We start from the raw sequence: 23,483 nt of genomic DNA, 5'->3' as shown, positions 1-23,483 counted from the left end.
CCCCTAACCCCTAACCCCTAACCCCTAACCCCTAACCCCTAACCCCCTAACCCCTAACCCCCTAACCCCTAACCCCTAACCCCTAACCCCCTAACCCCTAACCCCTAACCCCTAACCCCTAACCCCCTAACCCCTAACCCCTAACCCCTAACCCCTAACCCCTAACCCCCTAACCCCCTAACCCTGCGGATGGGGGGGGAGGACGCTCTTACTACCGTCCATGGTGATGCATCGACACATGGGTGCGGATGCATGGCTTTCCTGGGCCCCTTGTCACCTTCTCGCCCCCCCGTCCGCAACCGGAACCCGCCCGCCCGGTTCTGCGCTCCCCCCCTTAGGGACAAGGCTCTCAGTGGTCCGCACGCACGTCAACAGGGCAGAGAACCATCCCCCATACTTGGAGATACTTGGAGAAACGGACAGTAATATTGAGAGCGAGGACGCGGAAGCGTAGTGAGCACGTTGTGAAGGCGATGCATCCTCATACAGTGTTTTGAGTACCGAGCGACGCTGATCCGAGCACGAACGTGTCATACATGGATTTATTGGATTAATAGATGAGCAACGTTACAGCTCTACGCAGTTAATACTACGACGCGGTTGCTCGGTCGCAATGTCCTTCGAACATCTTGCAATTGTGCCATTGCTTCAACGCGATGGCGACTTGCTGACAGTTCGGGTGCGCACCTCGGGAACGGAATCAGTGTTCGTGCTATCAATGTTGGAAAAGCTTGAACCTCGTCATACCCTGACGAAAGAGGAAGTTCACGTCGCTGAAGCCGCTGACGGCCTTGGGTCTGCCGGAAACCTCCAATCAGTCGTATTCAGCCACTCTTTCGCACCTTGCAGCGGTTTCCTCTTCAGTCACAGCTAACTAACGACACCCTCAACGTTATTGACAGTTGAACTGTGCTTCCTGCCGTCGAATGAGCAATTAACGCTGTGACAGATCGTCAAATGTCACCACACCGACTTGTGGTCGCACGGACTAAGCAACGGGGTGTGTATACGTCGCATCAAATCGCAGCCGACGAGTGTTTCACTGTGATTCAACATCTACGCTGCGTCATGTTCAAGTGCAACAAGTGTGTGATGATAATGTCCATGCGATGTAACTGATAACTACTTCTTTACTTTGCTATTATAATACAGTTACGCCATGAAACCCTAGTGTCCTTGTTATTAATACAGTGTCCGACTATGATTCGAGAAAGAAAGATTGTCCGTCGCGTGAGAAAGAGAATTTAGAGAGAAAATGAAAGGTGGTAGGAAGAAGTCTACTGAGCGATGGTCGCCTGGATGTCGTCGACATCGGTTTGTAGGACCTCGACGTCGCCTTGGACAACGAGCAAGAGACAGTAGATGTTTTCGAGAGTGACAACGCCGTCGACGGGGGCACAGTTGACACCGGTTGCGCCGGTGGAGCCGGTAGAGGAGCCAGATAAAGAACCGTTGTCACCAGAGCCGGAGCCGGACGAAGCGGAACCAGAGCCGTTGTCAGAGCCTGATCCGGAAGATGACGAGGCGCCAGTGGAGTCACCGCCAGAAGACGAGCCGGAACCATTGTCAGAGCCAGAGCCAGATGAGGATGATCCGTTGTCGCCAGAGCCAGATGATGATGCGCCGTTGTCTCCGGATGAGCCAGAGCCAGAGCTAGCGGAGTTGGAACCGTCTGAGCCAGATCCGTTGGCAGAAGCACCGTTGTCACTAGACGAGCCGGAGCCGTCAGAGCCTGAGCCGGTGGAGTCGGAACCAGATCCGGTACCAGAGTTGGAGGCGTCGGAACCAGCAGCAGAGCCAGAGTCGTTCGAGCCTTGACCAGCGGAGGCAGAGTCGGAGCCAGAGTTGGAGCCAGAGCCAGAGTCGTTGGAGCCAGAAGCAGCACCGTCAGAGCCAGTGGATCCAGTAGTACCAGAGCCGTTGGAGTTGGAGCCGTTGTCACCAGAACCGTTGTCACCGGATCCAGAGGCGGCACTGGAACCGTTGGAGCCGTCGTCGCCGGGAGTGACAGGGTCGGCACCATCGGTAGCAGAAGCGGAACCACCGCCAGTGGCAGAGCCGGAGCCGTTACCGTTGTTGTTAGAGCCAGCACCGTTGCCAGAGTCGTTAGAGCCAGAGCCGTTGCCGGAGGGAACACCAGCACCGGAACCGTTGTTGGTTGCATCGCCGCCGGCGGAAGGAGCAGCCGAAGGAGCACTGGTGGATGATACAGAAGCGGTGGCAGAGCCGATGGGGGCAGAGGTGGAGCTGGCGGTCATGCTGGCGGTCATAGTAGAGTTGAAGAAGCAGATGAAGGTGTCCTCGGTAGTCCTACCACATTGGCCACCGGGGCAGCCGTTCGCTCGACAGTCGGAGAAGCCACCATCGGGGTTGGGGATGTAGTAGCAGACATCGGTGGTGCCGTCGTCGGTGACAAACTCGCCACAGATCTCCTCATCGGTACAGCCATCGACGAGGCATCCAACAGCCAAAGCGGCGGAAGTGGCACGAGGAGGGGAGACGGAGGAAGAAGTGGCAGAGCCAGAAGCATCGGAGATAGCGGTCGCGGAGGCAGAAGCGGAGGACGCAGGTGAAGAGGAGCCAGTAGCAGATGGGTTGATGACCACCGTGGCTCCACCAACTCCGGACGCGGAAACACCGATGGTTGCACTGACGGGGAGGGAGATCGAGGCGCTGGCACCGACGCCAATGATACCACCAGAGGGGTTCGTGCTTCCAGTAGGAATGACTTGGCCGGCAGAGTCGGTAGCGGAGGGGTTGACGATAACGGTCGCGCCGCCAACGACGGGGACGGAGACACCGACGGTTGCGCCAACGGGAAGAGGGACCGATGCACTGACACCGACGCCGAGGAGACCAGAGGCACTGGGTTGGCCAGCTGAACCGCTAGCAGAGGGGTTGATGACGACCGTGGCATCGCCAACGACGGGGAGGGAGACACCAAGACTGGCACTGATAGGGAGAGGAAGTGTCACGGTGGCACCGACGTCAAGGAGCCCAGAGGCGGAACCGCTGGGGCCGGGGGTGATTGAGGCACCCGCGGCATCGGTACCGGTGGGGTTGAGAACCACGGTAGCACCACCGACGATGGGCACGGATACACCAATGCTCGCGTCGACAGGGAGAGGAAGGGTGGCAGTGACACCAGCGCCGAGGAGGTCGGTAGCAGTGCCAGTGGCGGCAGGGTCAGCAGCACCGGCCGCGCCAGTGCCAGAGGGGTTTATAACCGCCGTGACTCCAACGCCGAGTCCGGGGATGGAGATGGGGACAGTCGCACCGACGGGGAGTGGAACTGAGACAGTAGCATCAACGCCAAGCAATGAGGTTGCGTCGGCAGCGCCGGCGGTAGCAGTGGGAGTAGCGACCGCACCAGAGTCGGTACCCGAAGGGTTGATCACGACTGTAGCACCGGCTCCGAGGACTGGGACCGAGGCAGGGAGTGTTACGGCGACAGGGAGGGGAAGTGTCGCAGTTACGTCGACACCCAACAGAGGATCGGATGGGTTCGGGTCGACGCCAACGGTAGCACCGGTGTCAATGATGGGGATTGAGACACCGACAGTCGCACCGATGGGAAGGGCCGAGTCAGTTGCTGTGGCGGCCCCGGTAGGGTTGACGACTGCTGTGACTTCACCAACGACTGGCACGGAGAGGGTGACGGTGGCGCCGACGGGAAGGGGAAGAGTCGCAGTAGCATCAAGGCCCAAGAGAGGGTCGAGGGGAGCCGCTTGACGACTGGTGTAGAAGGTCAGCGTGTGGTACAAGGGGAGTGAAGATGAAGGTCACTGCTCACCGGAACTGGGGCCATGGTCTGGCGTCGGCCGCAAGGGCGAAGAGAAGAGAAGCTAAGATAGCACCCTTCATTGTGTATACGATCTGTGGTAGTGTGGTGATCGAGTGGGAGCTGTAGTGAGGCGCTCGTACAGATAGATGCTGATTGAAAGAGAGAAGGTCGGACTGTTAGTTGATGAAGAACTGAGTCTCTACACGTCCCGACCTACCCCTTCTTATACCTTTTCGCCTCGACCTCGACGACTCTAACAGAGTCCCCTCGAAGTCGTCCGTCAGCCCCCTCGTCCTGAACAATCGTCATCGATTCCTTTCAGGCGAGGTCGTCGCATGTCGTGCTTGTCCGGCACTGCCTCGGACAGCGGTCGTCGCTCTCCCGGATGGTCGTATGTTGCGATGTCATCCGGTCGAGAGACGAGTTAGAGTTTTATTGATCAATTTGCGAACGAGTCTAAACCTTAGATAGGCAGGTCTGATACCCTGACGTCAACGGCTTGAAGATGTATGCGCCATTGGAATCGACAGGGGAGATCAAGGGGTGGTCAAGGGTGATCAACGCTGTGATCAACAGGTTCGAGGAATGCTGTAATACCATTGGAGAGGAATGTTCGGAATGAGACACATGCAAACCCATAAGCTTAAAGGGTGGTAATTTAACGAGAGCGCTATTACGATATAAATTACATAAACAAGCCACCGGACCGTTTATATGTCGTCTCCCCCCGTGTTATCAGGCTGAGATCTGCATACAACGTAAGAGCTTATACCCCAGAAACGAGTACGCCTCTTTCGTCAAAGTGGCTTGAAGAAACAAGCTGTGCGTTCGGGATGCATGAACATAGCGTCCGGAGCGACCTGATTCCTATACCTGTTTATAGCTCAACTGATCGAAGCCGGTCCATCAGGGACGACAAACAGAGTTTTGGTATCTCGGAGGGTTTAAACGGATTCCTCCATCCGGGTTTGATCTGGGTCCAGATTGTGGTTTGTTTACTCTTTTGAGCGGGTCAAACCCAATCTGGTCCGCTCGGAAGAGTTTGGACGCTAGAAACAAATTGAAGTATCCCATCCAATAGTTAGGGTGCAATATATGACACGACGCAATTGAGTGCAGGAGTAGTAGTGCATGGACGTCCCCACTAAACTGGGCCCATGACCTTTGTTTATCGAGGTACCGACGAGTATATCAGGCACTAAATGTCAATCCGAATGATAAACAAAACAATAATTAATGTTTAGGTCTGCCAAATCGTCGGATGAGGCTAAACTAGCGCAGAACCAGTGAACCGCAGTTACGGTCGACCCGGTTGACTGGAAGAGGCTGAAATTTCCCGGACCAGTAGCGAGGACGGCATAACCGTCGTTTTGAATATCACTTGCCCCGCTGATAGCCCCAGGTCATCTCGTTATTGCAGTCGTTTCTCGTAAATACGAGCGGAGATGATCAATTTCAGCTGATTCTGGTGGGACGGATAACGATATACAGCAGGTCCAGAATGACGGCCCTCAGAACCTTCCGTGAAACACATGGGGGTCGTGTGACGGCACATAATGTCGCACAGACCACACATCAATGTGGTTAGCGTATTGAACAGCTATTCGCTTCCAGACCATCGTGGTTCACAAGTTCGTCTCGCTCACATGACTACCGACGAGCACAAATGAAATGGGAGAGATCAAACCCCAGGATCTACGTAAATGATTCGTACCTCGACGCCCGTTGTCTCGGTGTCGATCCACAGAAGTGGCTGTAAACATCTTAACCACAGCTTCAGAGTCAGCACCCCCGACCTGATTGTCTCGTGTGCGAACTCAAAGTGATTGTGAGGCGATAGCGGTAATAGACGCTCCGGTCTGAATCTAGGAAAAGCATATGGCTACTGTTCGCTTTTGACCGTCCAATGCGAACTTGCAACTGACAGTGAGATTCGATATCTCGGACGACTACGATTCGTCACCCGAGTATTCGTGATCGTATGCATTTGCAGGCAATGCATTGAAAGACTATTCGCTACAGTGTTACTTCTTTGAGACTGCTCTACTGAGTCAAGCCACCGTTATCATAGCTAGCCGATCCACCCTTCTGGCCCTCGGCGGACGCTCGCTCACGGTCTCCGCCTGAGTGTGGTGTCAGATCGATGTGATTATTGCAACTACTTGTGACTGTTCACTCACCGAAACCATGTTCAGAGCTGACTCCTACGTACAGACGTACTGTTAGTAATCGACATGTACTACACCATCCAAATACTCACGACTGTCATCACTGCCGTCCTTCTTCTTACCGTCGTGGAGTGATGGCCTAAGGATCTTGGTTAGTGACCAAGGCAGATCGCCTCGGCGAGACTCACTTGTATGTGCCAGTGTCTTCACCGGTACCCTCGGTGACCAAGCTCGAGCTACCGTCACCGATCTCCTCGAAGCCGGTTCCTTGGTTACCGTGTTGGCCGCCGCCGTGCTGCGACGTGGTCAGCGAGCTGATATTCACCCAAACAACCTACTCACCTCCTTGAATCGAGCATCGGGTGTACCGTCAGCCTTGAGGTGAGTGTCTGCGTTGGAGTGTCCGGGTTCAGATGACATGTTGTGTGATGTGCGTGTGTGTTTATGGTTTGATTTGGGGAAAAACGACACGGTATGCCGATTGTAGACGGTTTATATACACTGACGATGGCTGACTTATCGTCATTGTGAATCGAACCGGTGTTCCCTAATTTTGTAATGTTCTCCAACTCGCACGTCATTCGTTTACGTTAAGATGGAGCGATGGTCATTATCGGGACCAACAGTGCTGATGTCAACGCGTTGTGAAATTATGACAAGGAAGGGCACGCCAGGATCGATCGAGAAGATGGCAAACATCGACATGATCTACACCCAAATCGCGATTACTGGACCAAACAGATGCTTCATTCAGCCCAGTGATGCAATGACGGCGGCTTAGTGCTGGGTGGTCGCTGTGCTTTGCTCACAGCGTAGTAAACTATTGTTCGGTTGAAAAGATCACTGATACGCGTGTCTCTTTGATCGATCGACGCGACTTTGCGATCATATTTACTGACCGTGCCTGGTCATCATCTGTACGAGATCTAACGACCATGCGCCAGGTGATTGTGTATGCGACGAAATGGCAATTTGTGCATGTCATTGGCTCTACCAGACGAACAGCTGCGACATGGAAGTTGGAAAATCGGGCGACGTTCGTATGGTGCAACTAACGACGTAGAACATTCGCTGGCCCTGCACTTTACGAGTAGAATGTTGTTGTCGTACAAGTGCATCACGTCTTATCTATAAACATGCAAACTCTATATGGTGTATATATGCTTCCGCCTGCTGCTGTTCGATTGATGCTGGTTATCGTGCAACTATTCGTAGCCTATAACTACGCTTTGGCTTTGCTCGTGGTGGACGCAGCCTTTGAAGCTGAAGCTGTGCTTGACGAGGGGCGTACAGTGGTAGTCGATGTCTTTGACGTTGACGTGCTCGAGCTTTTGGGAGCGACCGAAGTCGAAGATTTTTGTGCGGTAGTACTGCCATTGGCGGACGACGCAGTGACTGAAATAGCCTTGCTCGTGGAGGCGGTTGCAGAAGACTTCGCTGTGGAAACCACCGCAGTCGCTTTGCTCGATGATGCGATCGATGCGGGATTGAAGCTTGACGATAACGCCGTTGTCGAGATTGTTGAAGACGCTGGCTTCGGAATCGTAGAAGACGTCTTCGATAGACTGGTTGAAGATGATTTCGCCAACGGTGCAGATGATGATGATGCCTTGGCAGTGGATGCTGACGACGTTTTCAACGACGAGCTTGTTACGGTCGACTTGCTCGTTGATGAACTACTAATTGAGGAGGTAGCAGCTACTTTCGCGGCTGTCGCGGTAGCACCTGTGTAATTATTGTATAACACGCCTGAGTCACTCAACGCTGTCCCCGCCGAATTGATCAACATCCCCGGTGCGTCCATGAAATATGCGTATCGGTGTACGTCGGGTTGTGCATCCAACCAAGGAAGTGCCGTCTGAAGGAAAACGCGGAGATCGTCCTGTGTATACACCCCATCGCTATTGTCGAGTGCAAATTCGGTGATCCATATCGGTCGTCCTCCCGCAATTTTTCGTGCCGCCTCAACATGCGACTTGAGATAGTTTGCACCAGCCCAATGGTTCGAGTACCAGTGCAAGGTGATAAAATCGATCGTGCAGCCAGTACAGTTGCCAATGAAATCTTGAAGGTAGGTCAATCCTCCGGGACTACCTTGATTCGTGACAGCGGGCGATCCCAGGAGCGCTTTGCCAGCGAAAGGCTGCATGTATTTCTTATACGCGTCAACGGAAGCGCTCACGCTCATACAAGCCGAACCGGATATACAAAAGTCGGGCTCGTTAAACGACAGTAGCGCGGTCGCACCGTTGTCAATTCCCTTTTGAGCGTTCGTCTTCCAAGAAGACAAGAGCTCGGCTGCGTTGCTCCAAAGCATAGGAACGAATTCGAGGACAGGGTTGAATCCAGACCCCGTCTGAGTTTGAGCCCAGTTGTACGCCCATGACACCTTCGAATTTTGGCCGGAAAGAGAGAAGGGTGATGTGAGGTTCGCCTGGTTGAAGGACAGACCACGCTTGCCATTATTCTTCACTGGTGTAGCAGCACGTCGATCGATCGCTGCCGTGAGGGGTCAGTGACGTTCAGCAGCTTGTTACGAGGTCACGTACCATAGGCTGACGCTGGCGCTGCCTGCAAAGCCAACGCGCAAGCCGTTACAAGTTCAAGCTTCATGGTGTGATGGTGTGATGGTGTGGATGCTTCGACAAATGCTCGCTGCTGATGCAGACGACATCTTGACCTATCTATATCACTTTTCACACCCACACCAGTACTCGATATGCCCATCGTCCATGTATTTTGGCTGATCATCAATTTAAGGTTCGACGCATACATCACCGGATTCGGCTTGTTTGGCTCAATTACGGCATCTTTCTTCACCGATCATCCTCGTGGCGTTCCGGAGCCAGCCTAAAATAGCACCTTCGTCTATTATGACCGTGAATACATGATACAGTATAAGGCCACATGCACATCGATCGATACGCTAACGACTCATCCCTGTGCTACGGCCGGAGGGAGATTGATGGGTATGCTCACTCCCACCGGCCTCGATAGGTGATCCCACTGCACAATGGCATGACATGTCCACTATGAGTTGTTTGGTCAGCCCAGAATCAGACCCACGGACCGCATCACTCACATGAATCGAAAGACCGCACCCGTCCACCGTCTTCTCCTGCTCTGCCAGATCGTACACTCCTTCAAACTCGACCCCGTCTCTACCTCCACCTTGCAGCACAGCAGGACTGACCGATCGAGTATGGACTCCAGGCCATGCATAGCCTCCAGGATCGCCGAATCCAGACTGCTTGATCCCCTTCGTCCATGTGTTTCGTGTTAAAGAGAAGGTGACCTTGAGTTTGCCGTGGGGATGTACGTCAGAGGCTGTGACTATTGAGGGGGAAGGCGTGGTCGCAACGTGGATTCGGAAAGGGATTGACAAGGGTCGAGATGCAGTGGGAGGGAAGACCGCGAGGCTGACAGTACAAACGGGGGGCGTGGGCGAGGTGAACTTAGTCGCGTGAGTCGAGGAGTTGGTCAGGATGGCATCGCTGGGTTGAAGAGATTGGTAGAGCGACACGGGGATATTGATGGACAGTCTGGACAAGTTAGCGTTGTCAAGGATTGCACCACTCACTTGATGTCCCGTTTCGTAAGCCCTTTCCGTTTGATGACCACAGCCAGTGTCCACGACACCCCACTTCGCTCTATAACATTCTCTTCCACGAGTGGAACACTGGGCAGTATCCCACTCGTTCTCGGTCCATCGCAGCTACAGCTCCGCTCTGCGGGGATATCTAGACCCGCTTGAAGCACTGCATCTCCTCCAGACGTCTTCTCCTTGCTCGGTGTCAGATTAATAGAAGTCGATGTCGAGGCGAACACGTGTTCCTCGCGAGATGTTATCGGATATGCCGCACCACCGCCAAAGCCGATGTTCGTGAGTTGACCCGCCTACGATGGTATAAGCTGCGTACTGGACGTCACGATTGCATGTACCTGGTATCGCATCTTCCCCATTAACGTCACTGAACTCATCCCCTCGAGGGTGCAGATGGCATCCCCAACGAACGAAGCGAAGGATGATTGCGGGGCTGTGATTGTGATGGGTACATTGGATCCTGGTTGATACGATATGGAAGGGATGCTGAGTGTTACACCGTGTGATGAGGTGGTCAAGCTGGACGTTGAATATGCTGGCGGAGGGGCCTGTTTCTCCATGATGCGTGGTCACGATGCATGTTACAGAGGGAACTCATACGAATTGGTGTATTGACGTTCGATGTCGATCTTCAACTCCCTTATCTCCAGTTAATATCAGTTCAAGGGCCAGAACGCGTGCCTGATCGTTCTTATGGCTCGAGAATTAGGCGTGCGATGCAAAATGGTACGCGTAACAACCAGAGAGCCAAACATGCTATTCAGATACGATCTCGGACTTGACTCATACACCCTCATGCATAACCTCATTGAGCCTTGTATGGATGCTGCTTTCTCCAATGATCCGCAATCTCCTCCCTAGTGGCGAACCACACACCCTCATGCTTCTTGGCATGTTCGAAGAACTTCCGCAGTCCTGCTATCCTCCCCGGTCGACCAACAAGTCGCGCATGCAGACCGACTGACATCATCTTCGGTGACCCATCTACACCTTCTTTGTACAGCTCGTCGAAAGCACCGATGAGATAGGAGGCAAAGTTGTCGGGTGAGAGGAAAGAGTTATGATTGCCATCTTTGTAATCGTTGGTGTCGAGTCTGTTCGTGAGTGAAGGTGACGGGATCGTAGATCAGTTTCACCGCTACGCATATCGTGAAGACATTGAAACTCACGCGTATGGAATGACCAACAACCCTTTATCGTCCTGACCACCTGGAGTCGGAACGTAATGCGGCAAATCGTCACTATAGTCGTCCGAGTAGTACTTCAAGGGCAAGCCTTCCTCTGCAAATGTCTTGACGACCAGTGCTCGCGATCGCACTCCAGCTTTACTTTGCACCATCCCGTAGTACCATCCGACAGGTGGTTTACCTCCAACATCTTTTATAGCTGAACATCTATCAGTCTGTGTCCTGCCATTGGAAAACACACCTTCGATTGTCTTTCGGATGTTCTCGACTTCCTCTTCCTCTGACCAGGAACTCCGGTCTATCCATCTCCACCCGTGGCTGCGATGCACATAAGCAGACGGCCTTCACAGGTACATAACAGACTCACCTCGCAATCTCATGGCCGTCTTTGACCAACCATTCTCCTACCTGAGGGTTCTGTAACAGTGCCATGCCGATCATGTAACTCGTACATCGAATACCGTACTCCTTCAACATGCGAAGTATGCGCCAAACACCTGCTTTTGAGCCGTACTATCACATTTCATCAGTCGCGCCGACTGAGAAGCACGTAGGGAACAACACACCTCATACAGCGACTCGATGTTCACGTTCCTTGTCCCTTCAAGCGCTTGACATCCTGGTCCAAGCTCACTTGCCAGTTTCTCTGAACGGGGATCGCCATTGACGAGAGTAGACTCCGATCCTTCCTCTGTTGCATGTCAATAAGGTGCACTCGCGAGCTGAAGACGACCCACCGTAGTTTAGAACCACTTGAATCGCGATTTTTGCTCCATTGGGCCATGCCGCGCTGTGTATAGGATGTCAGTCGGGCGAGCTTAGCTGCGGAACGATGTGACAAGCCCACTTGGGTGGTACAGGCCCGTAGCCCACCAAGTTTCTAGGTCCGTAGGTGTCTGCGTTCATTGTGTTTGAATAATAAGACGTACAGATAGATGCAAGAGATCTGAATACCGCTTTTGACCGGTGCTGTAACCCGATTGGAGACAAGCGAAACCGTCGATCTCCGTCGCCCGCGCTTATCTGTCTCCTTGTCCATGTGGTACGAAATCCGAGAGCCGATAAGCTTTTCGGGTCAAGGCGTAAACGATTCGGTTACTTCCATGCGCCTTGTTGATTGCTATTCCCTTCTTGTTCATCTCTACGATTCTTATCTGGGCAAAGCACTCGTCAAGATGTTCACCATTCTCAAGCTTACCGCCAAAGCAACATGTACGACCTCGTCATCTACAATGGACTGATCGTCACCACCTCTCACATCTCGCCTGTGGACACGTGGATTGGTATCACCGGCGACAAGATCGTCACGATCCAATCCGGTAAACCGCCCAAAGATGTTGGCAAGAGGTACATTGATGCCAAAGGAGGGTACATAACGCCTGGAGGGATTGACACACATGTTCATCTCCAACAATTGCAGGTCGCTCCTGGGGAAGATACCGGTGATACCTTTGAATCTGGAACAAGATCTGCTACTGCAGGAGGAACAACGACTATCATAGCGTTTGCGAACCAACAGCGACATGACGAGAGTCTGTACCCACTTGTGGAGGAATATCATCGTAGAGCTGCGGCAAACGGGACATGGTGTGATTACGGATTCCACATGATTCTGACAAATCCGACAAAGAAGATCTTGGACGAGGAGTTGCCGGTCTTGTTTGAGAAAGAAGGAATCAGCAGTATCAAAGTGAGTCATGTTCAGTGTGTAAGACGTGTCAGGGCTAATCTCCTCGTGCAGGTCTACATGACATACGAAGCGAGACGTGTAGGAGATCGGGACATGCTGGAGATCATGCTGCGCACCAGAAAGTTGGGTATGACATTGATGATTCATGCGGAGAACGACGATATGGTCCAACTGTGAGTAGCAAGTCGCCGTCCGTATTCATCGCTGATAGAATGCAGCAGAGTGATTGATCATCTCAAAGAGAACGACTTGACGGAGCCTCATCACCACGCAATTGCTCGAACACCGCTCGCCGAAGTGGAAGCCACCAATCGCGCGATCTGCTTGAGTAACCTCGTCTCGTCACCCATTCTCATCGTTCACGTTTCCTCCTCGGCTGCCATGTCCCGGATCCGAACTGCGCAGAACGATCTCCAGCCCATCTTCGCGGAGACATGCCCTCAGTACCTACTGATGTTGGCTGAAGCGATGCAGCCTTCTGGTCACGGATGTGGTTGTTCTCACGGCACGGAGAAGACCGAGAACAAATCGTTTGAAGGGGCAAAGTTGATTTGCTCTCCACCACTCCGAGAGTCAAAGGATGATCTCGACGCAGTGTGGAAGGGAATGATCAATGGAACTGTCACAACCTTCTCAAGTGATCACTGTCCGAGCGCATTTGACCATCCGATGGGGAAGAAGAAGGGTCTGCAAGGTGGAAAGGCGGACTTCACAAAGGTGCCAAATGGACTACCCGGTGTGGAGACGAGACTCCCGCTGCTCATGACTTATGGGGTGGAAAGGCAGAGAAGTAAGTGTTCTGCATCACTTTGAAGACACTAGCCATGCTGAGTACTCTGCAGTCTCGGTGCAGCGCTTCGTCGAAGTCACTTCTACTCAACCCGCTCACCTTTATGGTCTTCAGCATCGAAAGGGCGCCATTGCCGTGGGTATGGACGCCGATATCGTAATCTGGTATCCTCCCGGTGAGGTTAAACACGATATTACGAATGACAATCTGCACCATTCAATTGATTACACCCCTTTCGAGGGCTTCGAAGTGTCCAACTGGCCGAGGTGAGTTGCGCGTCTCGATACACTAGCTGATGACAGATACACTATACTTCGTGGCGAGGTGATCTGGGACAGAGATAATGGTGGTCTTGTTGGCAGGGCTGGGTTGGGTACATACGTTAAGAGGATAAAGGGGACCGTGGGTCACGAGTCTAGGGGCGAGACTCATCTTGAGAGGATCACGCGTATGGCCCGGGCGTAAATATAGACTGATCACTAGATACACAGACTCTGTTCATAGCAACAAGTGAGGTACATGAACTTCTGACAACATCTGCAACGACAATTGACCATGCTGTACTTCCACTCTCCTCACGCAAGTCCGAGATCGTTCAACCACCACGCCGGATCTTCTGCCGCTCCGACCCCATCCCCTGTGATCTCCTCAAACATTCTTCTCCACGCTGCACCTTCGTCTTGACCCCACCAGACGGACTGCGCATCGAAAAGTGCCTTGTCCTGAGGAGCGAGATACAGTTGACCTGACGCGGCCGCCGACGAGTTGGTCTGGTTCATTCGTTGTCGATATGCTACGGCAGCTTTGACCAGCGCTTCGAAAGCGTCTCGGTATCGCTTTGCACTAGCCCATCGTTCGGAGATGAGGAATAAGACGGTAGAACACGCTCCAATGTCGTGTAGAAGCGTGAACGAGTCGATAGAAGGTTCATTCAGCCATAAGCAGTATATGAGAGTCACACCGGCGACAAGGATATCGTGAAGATCGAGCAAGAAGAACCCCGCCGATTCACTCTGATGTATCGTCTTGTAGGCTTGACAGATCGATCCAGCCGCTGTCGCGCAGGTTGAGATATGTGATGAAGATCGCTGAGGTACAGCTAAGAAAGGCTGAACCAGAAGATGGAGCGCTTTATGATACTCGAGAAGTAGCGCGTGTTCCGGATGATGCGAGTTGAGTTGCTGTGGGTGAATAGCACTTCGCCAATGATCGAGAGCGGCGCGGGTATTGTTGAGATGGTTCAGGGAGGGCGGATTAAACTCTGTGATCCGACTGTTGTGGGTCTGTATGCATGCGATCAAGGGTTGAAGTCGGGCGAGATGGATATGCGTGTGGATCTCCGATGTCTGATAAGGAGATCGCTGAATTGCCTGTAGAATCTCACTCGGTGTACGAGCGTTCTCATGAATATTGGCAGGAAGCTACATGTCAGAAGATGTATCTCGCGCGTGCACCCACCTCGACGTCGATGTCCCAGTCATGTATCGAAAACGGCCTTCCCAGAGACACGGCTACTTTTCTTTCCAGAATCAGTGCGGACCAGAAGATCCTCTTCCTCCTCTGATCAACGTATCGCTTCGAATCCGGTAAGCCCTTGACCCGCTTGTGCAATCCCAGTTCCACACACAGTCTTATTGCCATACCGGTGAGATGCCAGACCCCCGGACCGGAGGGTGAATGGAGCGAGTAGAAAGCAAGTAAGAGCATGATCTCGATGTTCTCGGTTGTGCGCAACTCGAACGCTTGTTCTAGATGTCGTGTCGCTGCGATGAAGTGCGCTTCAGGAAGTGTCTTGTCGAAGGTCGGACCCTGTCCTGACAACTGAAGGTGTCGTGCGCCGAGGCCGTATATGAGATGCAGTCGGACCAGTATCACTCTTTGAGCTAGTGATAAGCCGTCGGTCGGTAAATCATGTCGCTCTACATGGTTCTTGGTCACCACCTGCCGGTCAAGAAACGGGTAGAATCGATGTATCTTGACGAAGTATCCCTGCATCAAAGCTTCTCCTAGCTCATTATCGGGAAGGGAGGCTGCAGATGTGGTTGCCCTTGGTCGATGGCATGAGAACGGCCGGTCATTCGTCGAAGGAAGATTACGTATCGGTCTGACGGAATCACTTGGAGAAGTGCCCGCAGGCGAGTCACGAGGTGTGTCCGAAGTGGACGAAGTCTCGCCATCCATTTTGTCGTATATGGCAGCCTGGACAAGGTTGGCGAGGGAGAACCCAGCCGACGATCCCACGTAGTATGGCTCGGCAGCGGCACAGAGGGATAGGAAGCCGAGGGCATTGCCAAGGTGACTGGGTGGAAAGGACAGCTCGGCAGTGGTTGACGACGATGACTGGCCCGGTGCAGGCGATTCCACGCTGATTTGGGCGGTCCTCGTGTCCTCAGTTGATGTGTTGCTCGGTATCGTTGGTGCAGGAGTGGCGAGACCTGCTGCAGAGGGTATTTCTTCACCAGCGTGTCGCTGCACCACCGCTTCCAAATCCCTCAACCTCTGCTCCAGCATCTCCACATACCAGCTGGGATGGTCACCTCCTTTGTATACGCATGTGACACTCGCTCGTTGACAATTGGAGCAAGCTGGAGCACTGTTATCGCACTGTCTCCTATGTCAGTTGCTAGTCGTCTACATCGCAGTCACATGCGTACCTTTTGCCTCCGCTCTTTGCATCGATTGCACGCGACACTTGAGCGCGAACGCTTGGCAGGCGGGGGGGACTGACTCTGCATAATGCTTGTGCGATCAGCAGTCATATTGATGGATGCGATATCAAGCAGACCCACTATTGTGCCAGGCGGATATAACTCAAATCGCGAGAACAGGGGAAAGATAAGGATTACGGACCATACCGACATAGTGCTCGCTTGGAGATAAACACCCTGGAAGGGGTATCTTTAGTATATATTCGAGTATGTCTTTTTAAGACATATGTTCTATGTTGCGTCTGCATTCGTCATGTCGATTCGAATCACAGCAGTCGCGTTGACCCCGTCCACCACTCATGCTCGCCTTCATATCATCTCGCCGGCACTGACGACGTCCAAGACTCGACACGGAAATCAAGGGACTTCTACCAAAACACCCTACATCGCACCCTGCACCAACAATTATGACACTGCACCCAGCGGACAAAGCGGTCGTCCACTTCTTTCCGCGTCGAGAAATACACCGCGGACTATCTCTAAAGATGTCAATGGCAGTCAATCGCTCGTTATCCATGCGCTTGAACGACATCCATACACAAGTCAGTCGTTCACTCCAATGGGCAGAAAAGCAGACACCGCGTACATAGTGGTCGTCGCCGATGGAGATGAGAGCGGACAACGGCCCGATCTCACGACGGTCAAAGCATATACGGTCCCTGGAGATACCGGTGTATGCTACGATGCTGGACTCTGGCACGCACCAATGGCAGTGGTTGGAGAGGTACGTTTGTTAGGCGATGACTTTCCGCTGACAATCAGACCACTGACTTTACCATCTTCCAATTTGAGAACGGCATCGCAGAGGAAGACTGCGAAATAGTATCCATTGATCAAGGTATATGCATTGAGTTCTAAGCGATGGCCACCGCTTCCTCCTGCGTGGTCCGTTCCTTTTCCTCTTCTATCCTTTTCCATCTCAAGAAGAGCCAAACTAGAAACTGTCCAACTAAGATTTGCTCTGCGGTGTAAAGAATCATGGGGACTTGTATCAGTGCCCGCGTCATGTCGTCTGAGGAGGTGTACATCGAAGCGATGAGCGGGATACCCAATGCTTGAGTCTTTGCCGGAGCGCAGAAACAGATTGATACGGTCTCTTCCCGATTGATACGACGAAATATACGAGGAGCAAGACGATGAAGAAAGTGTGGTGGTCGAGCGAGAAAGTAGGATAAGATGGTGAAAGAGATACACAGTGCGAGGTTGGCGAAGACGTTGAACACGATGGTAGGGGTATTGATAGTCTGAAGGGAGCGAGAAGCGAATGCAGTGCAGAAAGTTGACCTAATGATGTCAGTTTATGAAAGCAGCGAGTGAGACTTACCAAATAAGCGCGAGCAAACATAGTGACCCAACCTTGGCGAGCTTGAAGCGAACCACCGTCTCTTGTACTCTCTTTGGCCATATAGCCCTGATGACTTGTCCAACGAAAAGCGGAATGAAAACGCTCAGACCCATCTGCATCATGACATGTCGATACAATGCGCTAAGGTTGTTTGTCGCTTCCACCGGTAGCCATTCTGAGAACACTGTGGACGAGGGTAGATACAGTTTCGTGATCAACAAAGGGGTGATGAATGGTCCTAAGAAGTTCCCCAATGTCACTTCCACCATTGTTGCCGCTTCGTCTCCTTTCGCCTGGCGCGTCATGACGACATTCGAGCTGATGGTAGTGGGAAGGGATCCTGTAGCGATTAAACCGACCAATGTGCTAGTTTCGATAGCTGAGCTTGTGGAAGCTGCAGTGGCGATGCCGAAGAAGACCGAGGAGGTGACAAGGAAGGACATGATCTGGACGATGAGATGGAGTCGGATGTTCTTGGCATGATATCGGAGTTTGTCGAATGGGAGGGAGAGACCGGAAACGAAGAAGATCAAGATGACAGCGCCATAAGTCACGGTCCATTGTGATGCGATGTGGCCACCGCGTTTACCGACAGAGGGAAAGAGCCAGGCAAGGAGGATGACCAGACCCATGGCAAGGAGAAGCCATTGCGAGAGAAGGAAGTCGAAGCATTGTTTGGCGATGCGCAAAGTGGGACGGGGTTGTTTGGCAGGTGTAGGTGTAGCTATTGGCGTCTCATCGCGTAGTACGGTGCTGGTGGACTTCTCATAGACCTCTGGCACATCGTCTGGCATGATCGTCGTCGATGTGAGATAAGAGTCAATCGACAGTCATGGTCGTCAACTTTTGAGTTTATCTTGGCAATATCTTGAGTGGTAAATGATCAATGAGGTGATAATGACGTGCCGGGCCCAAACGAGACGAGGGAAGTAAACGCACGGCAATGGTACAGAACCGATCCGCATCCATGGATGGAAGGAGCTCGCCGACTCTGTTCTAACGCCAAGTTTCGCCCGCTTCCGCTTGGCCCTGAGCTTGACAAAACATTCCTGAAATTCCTTATCTCTCACATCTCCTCAAGTTACATTTTGTTCTACCTATTCCTACTAGAGGGACATTCCTATATACCTTCAACTCCGACTCCGAAGTCCTTATCTTGCTTCGGGTCCATCCGTTCCACAGCACCATGTCAGCAACTCCGAATTTTGGTATAATATGGACGACTCAACTCATCGGACTTGGTGGTCCTGTCACTCCAAGACCAATACCGAAGTCATCCACACTCACTCGTCGCCCTCGCCGCCGATATGTCATCGAGACTTCAACGACTGAAGCAGCTCGTCCTAGTCAAAGAGACCGAGGATGAAGAGAAGAGTAAAGGTAACAAGTGGACAAATGTTGACCTTGCACCGAACCCGCCGGAGACTAGACGTTGGGACGCATGGAGCTTTTTCCTCTTTCAAGTGAGCGCTTCGTTTCATACCTCTGAGTCGCTTTGAGCGCGCTGACACACGCTTTCAGTTCTCAATCTCCTTCTCACCGACCACGTACAATGCAGGGGCGTCACTCGTCTCGGCCGGTCTACTATGGTGGCACATCTTCCTCGCAGCTTGGGTTGGCTCCTTCCTCTGCTGTGTGCTGGTCTTGTTCAACGCCCGTGGACCTTCAAGGTATCATATCGGTTTCCCCTCGTTCGTTCGTATCAGCGGTGGACTGCGAGGCAGTTTGCTCTGGATCTTTATCAGAGGGTGAGTACGCTGTCATATACTTTAGAGGTACTGTCTAACGGTTGTCATCAGAGTCGTCGCTGTTCTCTACATGGGAACGCAGACTCTCTATGCAGGTTACTTGATGGACGTGGTTCTGCGTTGTATCTTCGGTCATAAGTGGACGGATATCCCCAATCATCTCCCTGCTAGCTCTGGAACGACCAGTCGAAAATTGCTAGCTTTCTTCATCCTATGGTTTATCCAGTTTCGTGAGTTGTTCAAAAACCGCCTTCCATGCAATACACCCCGATTGACGGTTTCCCTCAATCACAGCATTCATGTTCATCCACCCTTCCAAGACGTCCAAGATCTTTGCGGCCAAGTCTTTTATCGTTGTCCCTTCGCTTTTCGCGACAATGGCATGGGCTGTTCACAAAGCCGGAGGAGCACACCTGGACAAGTTGGCCGTCGTCACAGTGACAGGAAGTCAGCTCGGTTGGGGTTTCATGAAAGCGTTGAACAGTACTATCTCAAATGGTGAGTACTCGCTATACGGACTGCGGCTGATACGATAGTCATCCCTCCTTTGGTCAACATCGCGGACTTGGCGAGATATGCAAATCACCCCAAGCAGACCTGGACTATCGTGAGTCGAGTGAGGGTAGCATAGCCAAGAGCTTCCGTTGACAAACACTCAGACCTACGGCTTGTTCATTTCGAAACCTATCGTCATCCTGGTTGGTATGGTCATCGCAGCTTGTGGTAATCAGATGTACGGCAAAGTCTACTGGGTGAGTTCGCTATCCGTACTGTCTACTGGGTCAAAGAGTTGCTGACGTCAAACAGAACCTTTGGGACTTCTTTAACGCTACTCTCGACCACAACTGGAACGCTGGGGCCCGTACACTCGTCTGTCTCGCCGCTCTCACTCAAGTCTACGCGACTTTTGTAACCAACATCAGCTCCAACTCCATCCCTGTGTAAGTCATACACCGTGTGATGCTCTCGACTACGGCTGACCTGTAACCAATTCAGCGGCTGTGATCTCGCCGGTCTTTTCCCTCGTTACTTCACGATCGTCCGAGGACAGATCCTCTGTGCTATCCTTGCCATTTGTGTCGGTAAGTCTAGTGCAAAGTTCCTCCTTGAGACCATGCTGATAGGATTCGTTTCAGTGCCTTGGAAGATCGTCGCGTCGGCCGCTCAATTCTTGACCTTCTTAGGAAGCTACATCTGTTTCATTTGTCCCATCCTCGCTATCGAAATGTGAGCAACTTACTACATCTTTGTTCGTTGGTTACATATCTGACCTGCCCTTCTCAGCGTCGACTACTGGTTTGTTCGCAAGGGCAATGTCCACATGCCATCTGTGTTCGTGGCCGGTCCAGGATCTATCTACTGGTACAAATACGGTGTCAACCCTCGTGCCTTCGCTGCATGGATCATCGGTGTTGTCCTCGTCGTTCACGGAGTAGCCAATGCTCTTCATCCGGGTCAACTCGCAGCGGCGAGTACCAACATCTACAATATGGGATTCATCCTTTCGACACTCGCTGGCGGTCTGAGCTACTACATCATCTGCTTGATCTGGCCGCCACCTATAATGCCGCCTGGTCACGAACATGAAATGGTACAATGGGAAGGGTTGGCATCGACCGAGGGGTTCTTCAGAGACGACGACGATGTCCCGTCGTATATTGTGTTCCCCGACAACGAGTCCGAAAGACCTGTCGCCGAAGACTCGAGTGAGAAGTCTCGCAAGTTGGACGAAGTGAGCAGGTATAGAGTAGTGGACGTCTAGTAGGCGATTGTGCTTCGTGGTCCTGGGCTTCAAGCCATCTTGCCCTGTTAATCTTAGATAGCGAGTTGTTATTCATGCATTGTAGTATGACCTCATCTGGGGGATAGTGCAAGGCGTCCGTGACAACATTTCTGCCATTCGTCCTCAAGCAAGTCCGTCTGCTAAATACCATCAAATGTGCACCCAGCAGAATGTGCATTTCCTACCTACGCTCAACTTGTAGGGCTGTGAGGTGTCTGCATCCCCTTGCTTCCCGGGCTTGCCTTGCCTGCAGCGTCGGTGGATGAACCGCCTCACCAGCTGCGCATTGCTTCGTTCCTCGCCAATGTCCCCACACCTATGTAGGATGGATGGACAAGGCCAGCGGTCAGACCGGTACCTGCCTCCCAGCGCCCGCTGCGCCGCTCTCCACCTGAATGTATGTCAGTTCAGTCAGAGGCGAAAGAAGATGAAGCACTCACGTCGCTCCTCCTGACCTCATGTCCCTGGCCCGCGTCCCCGGCAGCCTCGCCGACATCTCCTCCTCTGTATACCCTAGGTCCTGCAGATCCGATGTGGCATCCAGGGGCTCGTAGCAGCCTTGATGTTCACATGCATACTGATTCGTCAGCGTGATTCAATCGCACGAGACTTACAAAGCTGTCCCTTAGGGCATACCACCAGCTTCTCATCACTCTCTCTTTGAGCTGTTCGTCGCTGTGGGTGTTTTGACATCCCACGACAGCACTGACGAACAACCCATTCGAGATGATGAGAATCTCCTCCAACAACGACATCTCAAATTTGAAGGTCCTAGATGTTGACCGAGATTGGTAGAGATGGTCGAGCTCACTCAAGACGGTGGCGCTATACACCAAACCGTAGATGCTGGGTGAGTTCGACAAGATTGAGGCCGACATCAAGATCGTGATCTCTCGGTATAGCTTGGTATACCTCGAGAACACATCTGCCGGGAGGAGGTCCTCATACAGTCCCAGAGCGGCCAACAAGATAACGTGGTTATCCAGCAGTAAACGATAGCCAAAGCTGTTCCCCGTCAGCGCATGCTATGGGTTTGAGAACTCACTCGGTCGCATTTGGGACTGTCTCCCTGGTCCGTATCCTATCAAGGAGCCGCACCAGGTTCCACAGCTCCTCCCTCCACTCTTCACTTGCCCAATCTTCGTCTAACACTCTCTTCACCTCCGCCAGACTCTCCTTCTCGACCTCCGCGAAGTTCACCACCCCGCCATACTCCGCCGGCACTTTGTGGCCCCCGATTGCGCTATCCTTTTGCAATACCCGGTGAAGGATGCGAAATTTGGCACCTTCTGGCAATACCGACCTCTCGAATCGACTTGATCGGTAGGTGTACCGAATGATGCTACCTCGGCAGTCGAGAAGGAACACGAGATGGGTCGGATGGGTCGGATGTGAGATGGCTGGGAGATGAAGGTAGATGGCGAGATTGGCGAAGACTTCCAGATGTCGAGCAACCGGGAGATATACGCATCTCGGTACTGACGCTTAGCTGATCCCCGAAGGAAGTACAGCAGTCGCGCAGTCGAGATTGGGTTTGGAACCCCTTCCATCTAAATATCAGCGAAGTGCGATCGTAAGTTAACTCACTTGATCAGGGCGATATCCGCAGCTGTCGGCGCTGCAGCTCGGTACAGATCGCACCCATCTACCACCAACCTCACTCCCCACCTGATCGAAGGCGTTGATGGACTGAGATCCACCAACGTCTGCCCCTTCTGATCCGCGTTCGCCTCCTACACGTCATTCCACCACGCCGCAGCGTGGGGACCATCCTCTGCCAACTCATCCTCCACACTCTCATCGTCGTCATCGTCAACCACCTCTCTACTTCTCTTCTTACGCTCGGACTTCTTGGATGTGGAGGAGCTGGCCTCCTTGTATAAGATAGGGGAGATTGAAGCAACCGGGGAGTCCAGTTGCTTCGTGGGAGAGGGGGAAGAGGGGGGAGAGTAAGGGGGAGATAGGGGGAGTGCTCCCGAAGGATTGAAGGTTTGATTGTTAGTGCTGATAGTTCGCTTCATCTTTATTATTGAAGATGTAAGCGAATAATTATCAGCGTTGGTGATGAAAGAAAGAAAGAAAGGCGATCTGCCACCAATCCAGAAGTCAGTAAGTATATTTAGTCAGTTCGCCTCTCAGCCACATGTATATGTATGTTTGTGTATTTACTCCGTAAGTAGGGATGTGTGTATGTATATGGATGTAACTATCTATATATGTATACATTGTATGTATGTGCACAAGGACAGCATGAGACTCACCATGATCATCGAATGCTAACGGTCGTAAGAGTTGTTGTTGTCGTGATGGAAAAAAGAAGAAAGAAGAAAGAAATGACAGTAGATACAAATGGATCGTGTTATTTATACCCTTGGCTGCTCTCTGCCCCATCGAGATCAGCCTGCCCCACTGTGATCTATCCCCAACCTTTTCTCCCCACGAGAAATTAAATCACATGCACACGCACACAGACACAATAGGATCGGCGAGATCGGAAGGATCCTCCTTTGGATTGCTTTCGTGGCGATACACGACGAGCCGGATCAATGGAGCGCCGATTGTGTGTGTGTGTGTGTGTGTGTGTGTGTGTGTGTGTGTGTGTGTGTGTGTGTGTGTGTGTGTGTGTGTGTGTGTGTGTGTGTGTGTGTGTGTGTGTGTGTGTGTGTGTGTGTGTGT

At 52.4% G+C, this 23,483-nt stretch overlaps 11 protein-coding genes across 11 annotated transcripts; 3 read left to right on the top strand and 8 right to left on the bottom strand.

The window, feature by feature from the left end:
* Positions 1-1,277: 1,277 nt before the first annotated feature.
* On the bottom strand, positions 1,278-3,864 carry CI109_102032 (uncharacterized protein; the record flags this gene model as incomplete). The annotated part of the gene is made up of 2 exons (XM_032008588.1): positions 1,278-3,735; positions 3,794-3,864. The coding sequence occupies 2 exons, from the start codon at positions 3,862-3,864 to the stop codon at positions 1,278-1,280; spliced, it is 2,529 nt and encodes an 842-aa protein (XP_031857136.1).
* A 1,963-nt stretch (positions 3,865-5,827) lies between these two features.
* Positions 5,828-6,372, bottom strand: CI109_102031 (uncharacterized protein; the record flags this gene model as incomplete). The annotated part of the gene is made up of 5 exons (XM_032008587.1): positions 5,828-5,907; positions 5,965-5,988; positions 6,045-6,091; positions 6,141-6,247; positions 6,295-6,372. The coding sequence occupies 5 exons, from the start codon at positions 6,370-6,372 to the stop codon at positions 5,828-5,830; spliced, it is 336 nt and encodes a 111-aa protein (XP_031857135.1).
* An 802-nt stretch (positions 6,373-7,174) lies between these two features.
* Positions 7,175-8,727, bottom strand: CI109_102030 (uncharacterized protein; the record flags this gene model as incomplete). Its single annotated transcript, XM_032008586.2, has 2 exons — positions 7,175-8,451; positions 8,502-8,727. The coding sequence occupies 2 exons, from the start codon at positions 8,725-8,727 to the stop codon at positions 7,175-7,177; spliced, it is 1,503 nt and encodes a 500-aa protein (XP_031857134.2).
* Positions 8,728-8,886: 159 nt separating this feature from the next.
* Positions 8,887-10,116, bottom strand: CI109_102029 (uncharacterized protein; the record flags this gene model as incomplete). The annotated part of the gene is made up of 4 exons (XM_065967071.1): positions 8,887-8,982; positions 9,035-9,446; positions 9,533-9,849; positions 9,895-10,116. 4 exons carry the CDS (start codon positions 10,114-10,116, stop codon positions 8,887-8,889), a joined length of 1,047 nt encoding a protein of 348 aa, XP_065823143.1.
* Positions 10,117-10,361: 245 nt separating this feature from the next.
* Positions 10,362-11,649, bottom strand: CI109_102028 (uncharacterized protein; the record flags this gene model as incomplete). The annotated part of the gene is made up of 7 exons (XM_032008584.1): positions 10,362-10,650; positions 10,726-10,942; positions 10,985-11,061; positions 11,111-11,256; positions 11,310-11,434; positions 11,481-11,533; positions 11,591-11,649. The coding sequence occupies 7 exons, from the start codon at positions 11,647-11,649 to the stop codon at positions 10,362-10,364; spliced, it is 966 nt and encodes a 321-aa protein (XP_031857132.1).
* A 304-nt stretch (positions 11,650-11,953) lies between these two features.
* CI109_102027 (dihydropyrimidinase) lies at positions 11,954-13,688 on the top strand (the record flags this gene model as incomplete). Its single annotated transcript, XM_065967070.1, has 5 exons — positions 11,954-12,433; positions 12,485-12,606; positions 12,655-13,223; positions 13,276-13,489; positions 13,562-13,688. 5 exons carry the CDS (start codon positions 11,954-11,956, stop codon positions 13,686-13,688), a joined length of 1,512 nt encoding a protein of 503 aa, XP_065823142.1.
* A 110-nt stretch (positions 13,689-13,798) lies between these two features.
* Positions 13,799-15,734, bottom strand: CI109_102026 (uncharacterized protein; the record flags this gene model as incomplete). Its single annotated transcript, XM_065967069.1, has 2 exons — positions 13,799-14,569; positions 14,682-15,734. The coding sequence occupies 2 exons, from the start codon at positions 15,732-15,734 to the stop codon at positions 13,799-13,801; spliced, it is 1,824 nt and encodes a 607-aa protein (XP_065823141.1).
* Positions 15,735-16,157: 423 nt separating this feature from the next.
* On the top strand, positions 16,158-16,754 carry CI109_102025 (uncharacterized protein; the record flags this gene model as incomplete). The annotated part of the gene is made up of 1 exon (XM_065967068.1): positions 16,158-16,754. The coding sequence occupies one exon, from the start codon at positions 16,158-16,160 to the stop codon at positions 16,752-16,754; it is 597 nt and encodes a 198-aa protein (XP_065823140.1).
* Positions 16,755-16,785: 31 nt separating this feature from the next.
* On the bottom strand, positions 16,786-18,070 carry CI109_102024 (uncharacterized protein; the record flags this gene model as incomplete). Its single annotated transcript, XM_065967067.1, has 2 exons — positions 16,786-17,215; positions 17,283-18,070. The coding sequence occupies 2 exons, from the start codon at positions 18,068-18,070 to the stop codon at positions 16,786-16,788; spliced, it is 1,218 nt and encodes a 405-aa protein (XP_065823139.1).
* Positions 18,071-18,583: 513 nt separating this feature from the next.
* On the top strand, positions 18,584-20,786 carry CI109_102023 (uncharacterized protein; the record flags this gene model as incomplete). The annotated part of the gene is made up of 10 exons (XM_065967066.1): positions 18,584-18,739; positions 18,798-19,024; positions 19,076-19,254; positions 19,319-19,507; positions 19,561-19,631; positions 19,684-19,776; positions 19,832-19,965; positions 20,021-20,106; positions 20,161-20,251; positions 20,309-20,786. 10 exons carry the CDS (start codon positions 18,584-18,586, stop codon positions 20,784-20,786), a joined length of 1,704 nt encoding a protein of 567 aa, XP_065823138.1.
* A 367-nt stretch (positions 20,787-21,153) lies between these two features.
* Positions 21,154-22,828, bottom strand: CI109_102022 (uncharacterized protein; the record flags this gene model as incomplete). The annotated part of the gene is made up of 6 exons (XM_065967065.1): positions 21,154-21,198; positions 21,248-21,365; positions 21,444-21,653; positions 21,853-22,278; positions 22,395-22,496; positions 22,560-22,828. The coding sequence occupies 6 exons, from the start codon at positions 22,826-22,828 to the stop codon at positions 21,154-21,156; spliced, it is 1,170 nt and encodes a 389-aa protein (XP_065823137.1).
* Positions 22,829-23,483: the final 655 nt, after the last annotated feature.

Source organism: Kwoniella shandongensis, chromosome 3 (assembly GCF_008629635.2).
Source record: "Kwoniella shandongensis chromosome 3, complete sequence".
Lineage (NCBI taxonomy): Eukaryota > Fungi > Basidiomycota > Tremellomycetes > Tremellales > Cryptococcaceae > Kwoniella > Kwoniella shandongensis.
Note: the sequence above shows the minus strand (reverse complement) of the source record. Positions and strands in the feature narration are given on the sequence as shown.